The 14,027-nt window shown below is 50.9% G+C and overlaps 1 protein-coding gene across 1 annotated transcript; it reads left to right on the plus strand.

Moving 5' to 3' along the window:
• The first annotated feature begins 8,705 nt into the window (after positions 1-8,705).
• KCNA5 (potassium voltage-gated channel subfamily A member 5) lies at positions 8,706-11,285 on the plus strand. Its single transcript, XM_040979005.1, has one exon. The coding sequence runs from the start codon at positions 8,706-8,708 to the stop codon at positions 10,500-10,502; it is 1,797 nt and encodes a 598-aa protein (XP_040834939.1). The 3' UTR covers positions 10,503-11,285.
• The last annotated feature ends 2,742 nt before the right edge of the window (positions 11,286-14,027 follow it).

Raw genomic sequence — 14,027 nt, forward strand, 5'->3', positions numbered from 1 at the left:
AGAGCTCCTACTGACTGGTTAACTCCCCAAATGTCAGGTTCCTGTACTAGAACCCAGGTCTCCTACACAGCAAGCAGGAAGCACATTATTTGAACTATCATCCCCACCTCTGCTGGTGTTTGCAGTAATAGTAGCAAACTGGAGTCAGAGCTCGGAATGGAGCCCAGGTACCCGACTGCAGGAACTCAACTGCTGGACCTCGCACCTGCTGCCTGTCGGGGAGGGTCTGCATTGACTGAAGTTGAGATCTGTACCTGGTTATCAAATCCAGGTTCTCTGACGTGAAACCCTGGTAACTTACCCACAAGGCTAAAGTCTATTCCTTGTGATCTAGTAGTTTCTTAAGCAGAAAGCACCGGGCATTCCTGCCTTGCAAAGACTGCACCTTTATGCTAACATCTAATTCATGAATAAACATTTGCATAGTGCCTTCTGTGTGTCTGACTCTGGTCTCAACTCCCTAACAATCCCACAAGGTTAAGCACCATTAGCATTACTTCCATTTTTGCAGGTATGGAGCCCACAGAGAAGTTCAGTGACTTGTTCAAGATCACCCAGGAAAGTAAGTTTTGCAAAATAAGGTTTCACATCCATCAGTACCAGTGTGGTAGAGGTTTGAACTCTATCCTAGCCTGTGTCCCATGTGCATTTCCTATAAGTGCTGAGAGAATAACAGCGTCAAGGCTCAGAGTTCCCCCAAAGGAAGGTTCCGAGTAAGTCTCAGTGTTTAAAAATACCCGTCATGAGGTGAAAGCTGGCATGGCCCAGCTGTAGCTCCTGGCAACTGTCAGTTCTGTCTCAAAAACAGGCTCTTTTCTATTTCCTGTGTTGGCACACAGTGCTAACAACATCTCAAAGCTACCTTCTTTGGGAATCGCGGAACCACAGTCCTGAAGCGCCGCTGGGAATGGTTGGGGTAGTCTCCCCTTTTCCCATAGCAGCTTCCTTCTCCCTCTCACTGCCTTGGGTCTTCACCAGACTCCCAGACTGGATCATTACAGCTAGGGGAGTTTGTAGGAGCTGGGTTGCTGCAGTACATGATCAGGCTGACCCCAGCGCTGGAAGCCACACAGCACTAGGTTTAAAAGCTATGCCTCTTGGAATTGCTTGGTTTTGATAGGACATGGGGCATTGTCCCACATCGTGTGCTCATAGGCAATGACCTGGGGCACCTCAGAGCCATCAAACATTCATGCTCTGTCACTGGCTTTTCACGGCTAGCCCTGACTGGGACATGCTGTTACAAAGGCCAGAAGGGGAAAAGGGTTGGAAAGCTATGAAGATAAACTTCCTCAGCTCCAGAGTTCTTCCACGCGTTGCCCAAGCATGTGGTGTGACAGTCACCAGCTGTTGCTCTGCCCTCCAGCGTCTTCCTCAGTTTCCACGTCTCTAAACTCGGATGAATATCGGCACCTACTCATCAGGGTTGCTTTGGAGAATCAGACATTCTGGAGTATGAATGGGTCAGAGTTCAAGGTCAGGCCCATAAAAACGGCCATGATCTCACAGCAGACTTCACTTTTGCAAGGTACTTTGCTGGAACATGAAGCTTATTACAACCTGTGTGGATTTGGTCTTGCCTTTCCCATTTTTTAATAGATGTAAAAAATGAGCAGAGTGAAGCAGGCAAGCCTCTTGCAGAAGCCACATCAATAACAGAAGTCTAGAGTAAGACTCAAGCCTTGGTCTTCTGCCTTCCACTGTCATGTTCATTACATCATTCAGAGTGTTCCCAGTTGCACCCTCTTCACTCACCAAAAACTCCAAGCTCTCTCTCTCTCTCTCCCTCTCTCTTTTCCTTCTTCCTTTCTCTCTCATCCACTTTCTCCTTCTCCCTTCATACCTCATTGCTGCTTTGCCTTGTTCCTGGGCTACAAGATGGTAATCCAGCCCTACTTAGCTAACTGGCTTTCCATGTCATTCAGTATAGAGAGTATCAAGCTGGAGCAGCGGGTACCCAGGCAGCCCCCAACATCACCCAGGGGGCGTTGGCAGTCACTTCTTTGTCGGCAGAGACAAAAGCATTGAAGCTCAGTCGAGAAGTCCGATGGGTGGGGGCTGAGCTGCCAGTGACAGCGGGCACGTCCTTATTATGATCTTCCACATCATATCCCCGCCAGCAGCACCAGCCCACTAAAAATAAGGATGCTATTTCCCGAGATTAATAAAAAGAGAGAGGGCGGGTGGGCGGGTGGGGGTTTCGGCGGTGGGCTGGGGAAGAAGCGGGGAGAGAGGAGACGACAGACATGAAAATAGCAGCGCATGAATACCGTGTAATTTCCAGCAGTCGATAATGTCACGCTGCAGGCTTGCTAATTCTGCTAAGGTAATTAGCCCGTCCCCAGATCACAGTCTTTACCAGAGGAAGAAATGATGGCTGCGTGTGAGACATCATGCTGCCTCTCGTTTCACGAGACGTGGCAGTGATTAATGCGAGAGCAGGCTTTCAGTTTGCACCATCCGGGTATGTCGGAGCAGTTAGGCAGAAAGGAAACATGACAGACTTCTGTCTCACAGACAGGCGGCCTGAGGTCCTTCTGGGATAACTTAGTTCATAGTGTCACCTTTCAGTTGGTAGGCTGTCAGCGTCAGACAGGATGACTTCCTACTTGGGGGGACCCTCTGGAGAGAGTGCTGAGCTGGACACCACAGATGTGCATTTGAAAGCAGGGTCTTAGAGTGCCCAGCCTCAGCCCCTTCTCTAGAACAAACCTCCAGGTAGTTGTCAACCTGGAAAATGAGGCAGTTTGCCTGGCTAACCTCTCAGCTCTCTCGTAGCGCTCCAAGTCTCACCTTTGAGCATTGCAGAGGAGAAGCACAGAGCAATGGAGCAAATTGTGATTTCCCAAGATGTCCATGCCCAAGTCGCTGAAAATTATGAACAAGTCATCTTATAATGCAGATATGGCAGGTGTAATTCAATTTTCAAGATCTTAAAACAAGAAAGATTATTTTGGATTATGTGAGTGCAATCCATATCACCAGAGAGATCTTTAGACATAGAGAAGGGGGACTGAAAAGTCAGAGAAGATGTGGCCAAGCAAGCAGAGGTTGAAGTGCTGCCTGGCTGTGAGGATGGAAGCAGCACCCATGAGTCAAGTACAGGTGAATCTGGAGAAGGCAGTGAAATGAGCTTTCCCCAAAGCCTTCTGAAGGAGCTAGCATCACTCGCATGCTTTTTTTTTTTTTAAGATTTATTTATTTTTATTGCAAAGTCAGATATATAGAGAGATGAGGAGAGACAGAGAAGAAGATCTTCCATCTGATGATTCACTCCCCAAGTGACCTAAATGGCTGGAGTTGCACCGATCCGAAGCCAGGAGCCAAGAGCTTCTTCCAAGTCTCCCACGCGGGTGCAGGATCCCAAGGCTTTGGGCCATCCTCGACTGCTTTCCCAGGCCACAAGCAGGGAGCTGGATGGGAAGCAGGGATGCCAGGATTAGAATCGGAGCCCATATGGGATCCTGGCACATGCTACGTAGGACTTTAGCCACTAGGCCACCATGCTGGGCCCGCCAACATCTTAATGTTAGTCCAGAGAGAACTATTTTGAATGTTGAGCTTCCAGAATTGCAAGAGAGTATGTTCATGCTACTTGTTGTAGGACTTGTCATAGAGGGACTAGAAATAATACTGTTAGGAAGGCCAAGGCCAGATGAGGTGGATCTCTTACCCTGCTGCCCACAAGGCTAAGACCAACATCCAGGGACGCAGCCGGCTTCGTTTTCCACTGCATTGCAAGATGAAGGCTACAACCTTAGACGAAAGAGCAGGCCATTAATTACCCCACAGGCAGTAGGGATTATTTGCCACTTGGACATGCATTTATCCACAGAGAAATGCCACAGACTAACTAGTCTAAACAAATCAACAGATATGATTTGCTGGCTGCTTGGAACAGTACAGGAAGCTGGCATTATTTGATGTCTTCGTTTCACAAAGGAAGACGCTAAGACCTGTAGAGAGGTTGAGGATTCCTAGCCCTTGGATGCTGGAGCTCTGCCCAGAACTATCTTCCTCAAGCTCTCATTCAGAAAATGTGCCCGCGGGTTCTGAAACTCCTTGTGTCATGACACCTAAAGCAGCAGATCTTCAAGTGGGACAGGCCCTCTGTGGCGGGGTTCTCAACCTTGCATTTTACAGGTTATATTGAAAGGTTTGGTTTTATTTATTTTTAATATATATTAATATTTAACATATATTGAAAGGTACAATGACACAGAGGAAGAGAGAGAGTAAAGAGAGACAGGCAGAATCTCCCATCTGCTGCTTCACTCCCCTAATATTTGCACCACCAACGGCTGACCAGGCCAAAGCCAGGAGCCTGAAGTTGCATCCCGCTCTGTCACAGGGTGGCGGGAACTCAAGCCCTTGAGCCATCATCTTGGCCTCCAAGGTGCATTATCCCAAAGCTGGATCAGAAGGGGAGGATTAGGGAACTGGCAATCAGATATGGACTCTGGCATTTCAAGCAGCAGATACACCTGCTGCGTCCTGGTGCCTCCTGTAAAATGCCTGAGAGAGAGAGAGAAAAAAATGGGCCCTGGGAAAAGAGAAAGTGAGGGGTGTAGGATGTGATGCAGGAAGTTGAGTTGCGGTGCTGTGTCCCATGGTCGACTGCAGGTTCAAGTCCCAACTACTCCACTTCCCAATCAGCTTCCTGCTAATGCACCTGGGATGCTGTAAACAGTGGCTCAAGCACTTAAGAACCTGCAACCAAGTGAGAGACAGAGCTCATGGTCCCTGGCTTCAGCCTGTCACAATCCCAGCTGTTGTAGCCATTTGGAGAGTGAACTAGGAGGAGGAATTTATCTCCCTCTTTCTCCTTCTCACTGCCTTGCAAGTAAAGAAATAGAATCTGTTTAGAAGAAAGAGGTTGATGGGGTGTAGTGGATCAAGCTACTGTTTGCAATGCTGGCATCGCATGGCATGTCAGAGAGTACATTGAAATTCTAACTGCTCTGCTTTCCCACTAGATTCCTGATAATGCTCCTGAGATGGAAGTGAAGAATGGCCCACGTGTTTGGACTCCTGTGACCACATGGGAAATCTGGATGGAGTTACAGAAACCTGGCTTCAGGCTGGACTAGCCTGGGTGGTTTAAAATATTTTAAAAAACATAAATAAAAAAGAGACTAAACTAAGTCATGATGAGACTGCCGCAGTTCACCTGCCTGTTGGCAGAGAGAAGAGAAAGGAGGAGAAAGGGGAACTGTTAGTTCCTGGGCAAACCATGCTTGAACTTGCTGGTCCCTGTATATTTAGGTCGCTTCATTCTCTGCATCTGGCCTCCGAACATGCACTGAATCCATTAATGAATTTGTTCCTGGATTATATCTAGAGAGGGGGAGGTGGAACCAGATGTGAGCTTTGATTTGTGAATGGCCCCTCCGATTGGTTAATCCTTCTGAAAGGGGAAATCCTAGCAGCGGGTCTGTGCCTTCTCTCAGGATCTGGGTCAATGAAGCATCAGCCTTCCCTGTCTTCAGCCTCCCATCCCTTCAGCCCCTTCAGCTCTTCTTCCTCCCTGCACACAGCAATCATCTATCTCCCTGGCTTGGCATGTACACACACACACACACACACACACACACACACACACACACACACACACACACTTACACTCAATTATGATGTGCTCACACACAGTTATACACACGCTGATACATGTTCTCATGTATGCCCAAGCAAGCTCATCCACCATCTGGCTTTCCTCTGCCTCTGGTCTGCAGAACTCATCCCCAGCCCTCCGTGCCAATGTCAGCTTCTTGTTGGTCTCCCCAAGCCCTGTTCCTTCCTGCCCAAGAGGCTCAGGATAGTCTTTTCCTTCTACCTGGAAAAGTTGCTGTCTAATCACTCCTTCAGGAAGCTCTTCTAATCCCAGGTGAGGTGATCTGCTCAGTAATAATCCTGCAAATTGAGAGAAGGATAGCTGCATGTTTCCCTGCATGTGTTCCATTCTGCAGAAAAGGTCAAGGTGTTACCCATCATTCTTTACAAGGCATCTCTTTGCAATGGTCTGAGGCAAGGGTGTAGCTTCCAGTTGTAATCTGTAGACAAGTATATCAACATCATCTGGGAACTTATTTGAAATGAGTTCTTAAATCCTATCCTGCTCTTATTCTGCAATTTAGCAAGATCCCCAGATCTGGGTGCCATTTAAGCACTGCTGTAAAAGAGCTTATCTCCTAGGACCCAATGGGCTGAAAACCAAGGCAACTTTCAGTTAGACGATGCATCTTCTGAGAAGAAGACACAGAAGTGGAAGCATTCAGACACTGGTGCTGATGGGGCACTTGTGAAAAGAAACGGGGAAGAATGAATTAGGGAGATCTGCAGGTTGCAAGGTAGACCTAAGCATGTCTCACCTAACCCAGTCCAGTGCCATGAATGTTCATTAGCAGAGCTCTACCGTGGGCAGCACATGACTGAGTCCAGCATCTCTGTTGTGCTCCAAAGTCTGCCCAGAAGGAGCTTGGCTCTTGCATTAAAGCTGGGGCAAGGCGTAAGTCGCCGACAGCAGGAAACCACTGGTGAACAACACTCTTGCAGCTAAGAGTCCAAGTTCTTTCTAAAGGGAGGTCTCAGCAGTCTCTGTTTCCATGGTTGCCACAGGTGACAGCTGCAGGCAGTTGTACAGAGAACCTCTGCGGGTTGGTGAATGTTCTGGAAGCACATTTAAGCACACTTTGTTCTTATGGAAGCCAAGGAGCGTCTATGGGAATTCAGTAGGAGCCTCTGAATTTACACAAGTCAGGAAGCAAGAGGCAGACATCGATAGGTACCTGATTTCACCCTCTGCACACTCACAGGGGCAGGCCTGGTCCTGAAGGGTAACCCCAGTGCCCGAGAACACGGGCCCAGTGAGACAGAGCAGGGATGCCAGGATGGGGAGAGGGGAGGACACAGCCTGTGAAGGGCACTGACACTCTCATTCACCCCTTCCACGGGCATGTATCAACAAAGACAGCTGGCCCTGTGTTCAAAGTCCTATGCCATGAGAGCCATTTACAGAAAAAAAAAAACCACCTGGTGCACACTCCCTCCCAAAGCTACATGCACAGATTTTTCTCCAGCCTTCACTCCAAAACACAGCAACAGGTGGTAGGCACACATTTACATAAATAACCCCCAAATTGTCTACTGGAACAAAGACAGACAATGCAATCAGACTGGAACACACATACAAGGACTTTACCACTGCAATTGAAAACTGAGAAACATCTGGAGGCGATGTCTGGGATTTCCAGACATGCTTGGGAAAGCATTTCCCTGGGCCATCAATGCCACCCAAATCCTGCAGGGAAGGGCTCAAGGGCAGGAGGAGTTAACCTGGCTCCCTCACCAGAACTTTCAGCTAGCCATCCAGGTCACTGGGTCCCCTCTGGTCTCTGCAAAGGGGCTTAGCATTTCTGCACAGCAGCGAGCAGTAGGCTCGACTTGCAGTTTCATCACTTTCTGTCTTTGTAGCCCAGAACTTCCTTATTTGCAAAGTGTGTGTGTGTGTGTGTGTGTGTGTGTGTGTGTATGGGGAGGGATAATAATAATCTTTACAGGCTAGGTTGCTGTAGCTATAGGAACCAGTATTTATCAATCACTAGGAAAGAGCTGGCACTGACCGACATTGACAGCAAAATCAGGATTCTACTGCTGGGAATTCTCCAGCTTCTGGAACTCCACAACCTCTCTTCGCTTCCCCTTCCAGAGCACCCTTTCCTTCCCAGCCCCTAGTCCCAACTTCCAACGCGCTTGTTAGTGCCAAGCGCCGGCAGGCAGCTCACCCCGGGGGCTTTCAAAGCCCTTCTTTGCTCTTCTCTGCTGTGGTTTTTGCAAACAGGATTTGGTGGAGGGCAGCGGCTGTGTGTCCACAGGATTAAGAGACCCAAAAGCTTATCTCCAGGGCTGCTGCCTGGCAGGCTGGTTTGTCTGCCTGAGGCTGGTTGTGGCTGATGAACACGGCTGTCTCCAGTGGGACCAGGGATTTTCCCAGGGCGAGGGCAGGGGACCCCGCAGGGTTGCCGCCCTATACCTTTCCATTGGTTTGTAGGAAGCTGGGAAAGCAGATGGTTTCCTTATCTCCTATCTGTAATTTATCCCAAAGATGTGGTACGGTGCGTCTATCGGAGGCAAAACATGAACGGTTTCTGTCGCCTGGCCTTTCATGCCCTGAGGTTCCCTCGGCTGTCAGCGGGTTCCCAAGTGAATTGAAATCCAAAGCTGGTCCCATCTAGTTGCCCTGGGAGACTTGGCGCTCTCGGTACAACCTGTTCCTCCCCGACTCCTCCCTCCACCAGGCTGCGCCCTTCTGGCCCCCCTCCCTTCCCTCGCTTGGGGCCCAGCTGTGCGCCCTCCGGGAAGGCTCCCGCGGCTACGGTGCCCGCTGGTGGGAGGGAAGCAGGAGGAGCTGGCGGCCGGGGGAGGGATGGGGAGGCGCAGAGGGCGGAGGCCGAGAGCTGCGCAGCCAGAGAGGGGCGGCCGAAGGTTGCATCTGCTGGAGGAGGTTTCTCGGCTGCTTGGTTACCCGGAGAGCTAGGCGGACAGGCAGCAGGGCAGCGGCTCCCTAGCGTCAGGAACAAGAGAAGGGTCCACGCCAGCAACCCTAGCTCCCCCAAGAGCTCCACTGGCCGACGGCGGAAAAGGCAGCCTGCGCGTGGGGGCGTGGGAGCCTGCCGGCTGGGGCGCAACATGCTCCATGCCCTCAAGTCATGGAGATCGCCCTGGGGCCCCTGGAGAACGGCGGTGCCATGACTCTCAGAGAAGGAGGTGAGGCCAGGGAGGGCTGCAGTGAGGCAGCACCGACGGCTGTGCTTGGTGATGACTGCAAAGAACTCGCGCCTAGAGGGGGCGGCGGCTGCGGCGGCAACGTGCAGAGGCTCACAGAGCCAGGGTATCTGCCTCTGTCGCCACGGCCCCAGGAGCTGCCACAGCCCAGAGGGTCGCCCCCGGAGGAAGAAGAGAAAGACGATGAGACCAGCTTGGGCGTGGCAGAGGAGCAGACGCTGGGCGCCGGGTCCCTTCATCACCAGCGCGTCCTTATCAACATCTCCGGGCTGCGATTCGAGACGCAGCTGGGCACCCTGTCACAGTTCCCCAACACATTGCTGGGCGACCCCGCCAAGCGCCTGCGCTACTTCGACCCCCTGAGGAACGAGTACTTCTTCGATCGCAACCGGCCCAGCTTCGACGGTATCTTGTATTACTATCAGTCCGGGGGCCGTCTGCGCAGGCCGGTCAATGTCTCCCTGGACGTGTTTGCCGATGAGATCCGCTTTTACCAGCTGGGGGACGAGGCCATGGAGCGCTTCCGGGAGGACGAGGGCTTTATCAAGGAAGAGGAGAGGCCGCTGCCCCGCAACGAGTTCCAGCGCCAGGTGTGGCTCATCTTCGAGTACCCAGAGAGCTCCGGGTCAGCGCGCGCCATCGCCATCGTCTCTGTGCTGGTCATCCTCATCTCCATCATCACCTTCTGCTTGGAGACCCTGCCCGAGTTCAAGGACGAACGTGAGCTGCTCCGCCACCCGCCGGTGCCCCACCAGCCTCCTGCTCCCGCCCCGGGGGCCAATGGCAGCAATGGGGCTATGGCACCTGCCTCTGGCCCAACGGTGGCACCTTTGCTGCCCAGGACTCTGGCTGACCCCTTCTTCATCGTGGAGACCACGTGTGTGATCTGGTTCACATTCGAGCTGCTTGTGCGCTTCTTCGCCTGCCCCAGCAAGGCTGAGTTCTCGCGCAATATCATGAACGTCATAGACATTGTAGCCATCTTCCCTTACTTCATCACGCTGGGCACCGAGTTGGCCGAGCAGCAGCCAGGGGGCGGGCAGAACGGGCAGCAGGCCATGTCCCTGGCCATCCTCCGGGTGATCCGCCTGGTGCGCGTCTTCCGCATCTTCAAGCTCTCCCGTCACTCCAAGGGGCTGCAGATCCTGGGCAAGACCCTGCAGGCCTCCATGCGAGAGCTGGGGCTGCTCATCTTCTTCCTCTTCATCGGTGTCATCCTCTTCTCCAGCGCCGTCTACTTCGCAGAGGCTGACAACCAGGGCACCCACTTCTCTAGCATCCCGGATGCCTTCTGGTGGGCGGTGGTCACCATGACCACGGTGGGCTATGGCGACATGAGGCCCATCACTGTCGGGGGCAAGATCGTGGGCTCACTGTGCGCCATCGCCGGGGTCCTCACCATCGCGCTGCCTGTGCCGGTCATCGTCTCCAACTTCAACTACTTCTACCATCGCGAGACAGACCACGAGGAGCAGGTAGTGCTGAAAGAGGAGCCGGGCATCCAAAGCCGGGGTACCTCCCTGGACGCTGGAGGCCAGCGCAAGGCCAGCTGGAGCAAGGCTTCCCTTGGCAAGACTGGGGCTTCCTTAGAGAATGCGGAGGGCTCCCGGAGGGGCAGCTGCCCCCTGGAGAAATACAACCTCAAGGCCAAGAGCAATGTGGATCTGCGGAGGTCCTTGTATGCCCTCTGCCTGGACACAAGCCGGGAAACAGATTTGTGAAGGAGACTGATGGCAGTGGGCTAGAGGAAACAGCGTCCCTTCCCCCCAACCTGGGCATCCTCACCTTACCACAGAGTATTGCAAGCTTACCCTGTCACCCCTGACTGTCCCTCCTCTGTCACTCCCCTCCCTCGGTCTCCCCGCTTTTCCCTTTTCTTTCCATGACATTAAGGGTCACCTATTTTTAAAAAGCACCACATTCCATGACGCAGGACTTGTTGAAATGGTAAACGCTGTAGAAGGATGTATTTGGTGGCTGCTTTCCTATACCCAGCAGAGGGATAACCCAAACAACAACCAAAAAAAAAAAAAATGACTTTAAATAGCCCAGATCCCAGGAGACTTTTTGACCTCTCTACCCATGGGTTCAAGTTTGCTTTATATACAGTTGCATTTGTGTATGGGGGTGGGGAGACATTATTTTTTGTGGCTGGGGAGTAGAGTTTTGTACTGTAGTTCAGATGGAGATATTTTGGGTAAATCTTCAAGATATATGTTGTACTTATGGGAAAGAGTTGTTGGGATGTTTTCTGTGAACTCACCATCGGAGTAGGAGAGTCCAGTATTGATGTTCTCATTTCTTGGGTTTTTGAAGTCTGTCTCTTTTTCTGAGCTGTGTTATCGTTGCTGTGTCTCAGGCAGGGAATGTTCTGGAAGGAAGGCAAGTCTGACTTTTGTGTGCGCCTTAAACAATCCTTTTCTGAAAAGCATTTCAAGGATGTTGGAGAAAGACTTTGGATCCTTCATCATTTTTATCCCAGGAAATAAAATGATGTTTGGTTGGGAAAAGTGTTCATTTCTCTACAACTGAATGGTTTTGGAATTCCTAGTAGGATTTAGTAGGAGCCTGTTTCTTGCTGTACTTAGCACTGCTCCCTGGAGCTCTGAGTGACAAACCTGATTTGCACACACGAACCGTGTTCACCAGATTGCACGCTCAGTGAGAAAATCAGAGGAGATGGTGTTTGATCCAGGCAGTGGCAGAGCTCTGACTCATGCCTACCCCAGCAAGAAGAAGCTCCTTTGCCTTCCTCTCCCCTGATTGGTCCTGGCACAGCTTCATTACAGGTAAGCATAGCCTGACTCTGATTTTTCTCAGATGGGAATTAGCCAATCAACTCGGAGCTTTCTGTTGTTGCTTTGTGCGGCAAATACTCCGAAGACTAGCTGTCTTCTGTGTTTGCTAGAGCAAGCAGATGTTTCCCAGTCATACCCTCTCCCACAGGGCTGGCTGGCTCGTACCAGGGAGGCGGTGGAGGGGATGGCGTAAGAAAGTACTGAAAAGGCAACCGTGAACGGTGGATGTCTGCAAGACGTGAACAGAGGGCTCCAAGACAGTGTCTGTGAATGCCTGAAGCTGCTTGCTGTCAGGAACCGTGAGCAGCACGTCGGAGGGGGAAGTGGCATGTACGACAGGGCCCCTGCTGTGTTTTTCATTACATGGCGAAGCAAAGGAAACACAGATAGGCTCTGTTTATGTATAATTTGCAGTCTGTCTTAAAAGCAGGGCGTCATGCCAAAGCCCGACTGCTTATCATCTCTCCCATCCTCAAATCCTCTACTCCCAGGAAGATAGTGTTTGTAACAACACGCACCTAGGGTTTTGGGACTGGGTAATAACCCCTAAAAACCCAAAGCAATGTCACCAGTTTTGGCTTGAAGGTCCGTTGTTGTGGATTTGTACAATAAAGAGAGAGCAAAGCAACACCCAGATTTTAGACATGTGCAGGTGCACTGCCCAGGGCTGGCCCAATTAGAATGTGGTTTGTCATTAAAAGACAGAGGATATGGTGCCCTCTTAAGCAAATCCTCAGAGTGTGTGTGTGTGTGTGTGTGTGTGTGTGTGTGTGTGTGAGAAAGAGAGAGAGAGAGAGAGAGAGAGAGAGAGAGAAAATGAGATGTTGAGGCCCCCTGCTTTGCATGAGGAAGGGATACAATCAAGTAATTTACAAACAGATCATGGTGGTTTAAGAAGAAATCCTGGAGTCAGGGGCCTTGCTGCAGCTCTCCTCCCACATCTGTCCTGGAACCCTGTGAGAGCCACCCACTAGCTGGTGCGATTCCCGGTGCACCTGTCACTGCAAGGCTAGAAAGCGATCCCAGTGTTTCTCTCTGGCTTCCATGCTCAGCCCTGCTGCAGGAACCGCAGGAGAGGAATCTGAAGGTCAAACCTCTGTCCAGGGCCAGTTGAGGTCAAGAGCCCTCCTGTCCTCTTCCCACCCTCCTCTGGTTACCTGGCCTTGGTTCCCCCAAAGCCTTTGCCTTCCTGAACAGATTACATCAAGCGAGGTCAGCCAAGCTCTTCATCCACAGGTTCCTCCCGGGTCTCCAGCAGGACACCGTTTCTGGGTTTATCATCTAACTGTTCCTGAATATTCTACTCTGGGGTGAGAACAACAAAACATCCCCCTCCCCATCTTGGACTCTATTTCACTACTTTTTTTTTTCTTTTCCTGTCTATGTGCTTGCCCAAAGCCTAAGCGTTCATGCATCTAGAAGACACAGATCCTTGCACTGAATTTAAGAGCCTCAGTGCCTTGCTTGGTTTTACCCTGCTGGAAATACTCCCTAGAGGGGAGAACTAAACAGAATATTGGCTCTTAAGGAATTTTTCCAGGCAGATGGGGTTTGCATCATTCTGGTAAGACTGATGGAAGCATTTCCAGGCTTGGAGGTTGATGGAGCCAAGGATTAATAAAGGTGCAGGGCCACTCAGTCCAAGCTTCCTCCAGCCAGGATGGACTTGAGCACAATGGAGTTTGGCTCTGACTGATGGCCAAGTGCACATGTCTACTGGGTGCACAGCATTCTCTTCTGCAAAGGCAAAAATGAGGTGCACCCTTGCCTTCGCAGAACTAAGTCTCCCTGGGAAGTCAGTCATGCTAGAACAGAAGCAAATCTCGCAAGATCCTACGAGGAAACTTTAAAACACTCACAGAACATGGAATTAGAAGCTACATTTAAGGCTGAGTGTTCAGCTGAGCAGTTAAAATGACAGTGAAGATGCTCCTGTTCCATCTCACAGTCTCTGGCTCCTCTCGGACCCTGGGAGGCCACAGTGATGGTTGAATAAATTGCAACCCAAGTGGGAAACATGCGTGGAATTACACACTGTCTCCTCCAGCTTGGTTCAGCCCTGGGCATTGCAGGCATCGGAAAAATGAACCAGAGCATGGAAGGTGTTTTCTTTTACTCTCAAGTGAAGAAAAATTATGCTAGTAAATGTTTTTTTTAAAAAAAATCCATGCACATGAGGAGTGTTCAGAATGCCCATGGAAAATGAGTAGTATGAGAAACCCACATGTGGATGTGCTCAAGCAACTTGCATAGAGTTGCAAAGCTAAGCACCTCACTGAAGCACTAGGTGGGTACTGGAGGAGGGGGAGAAAAGCAATTTAGGCCCCTTGCAGGGAGCTGGGGAAAGAGAGGGCATTCTAGATGAGGCAGGTGAGGTTGATTGGCTGGAGGAGGACCCTGGCCCGGTCCTCACTCTTCATCATTCAAGCGGGAAGGGGTTGGGGAAGA

The sequence above is a fragment of the Ochotona curzoniae genome, unplaced genomic scaffold (genome assembly GCF_017591425.1).
Source record: "Ochotona curzoniae isolate NIBS_2020 unplaced genomic scaffold, NIBS_Ocur_1.0 contig_2927, whole genome shotgun sequence".
Classification (NCBI taxonomy): domain Eukaryota; kingdom Metazoa; phylum Chordata; class Mammalia; order Lagomorpha; family Ochotonidae; genus Ochotona; species Ochotona curzoniae.

Bases quoted from the DNA above. Each gene is read 5' to 3' on its own strand.
- KCNA5 (XM_040979005.1), top strand. From the start codon at position 8,706: ATGGAGATCGCCCTGGGGCCCCTGGAGAACGGCGGTGCCATGACTCTC.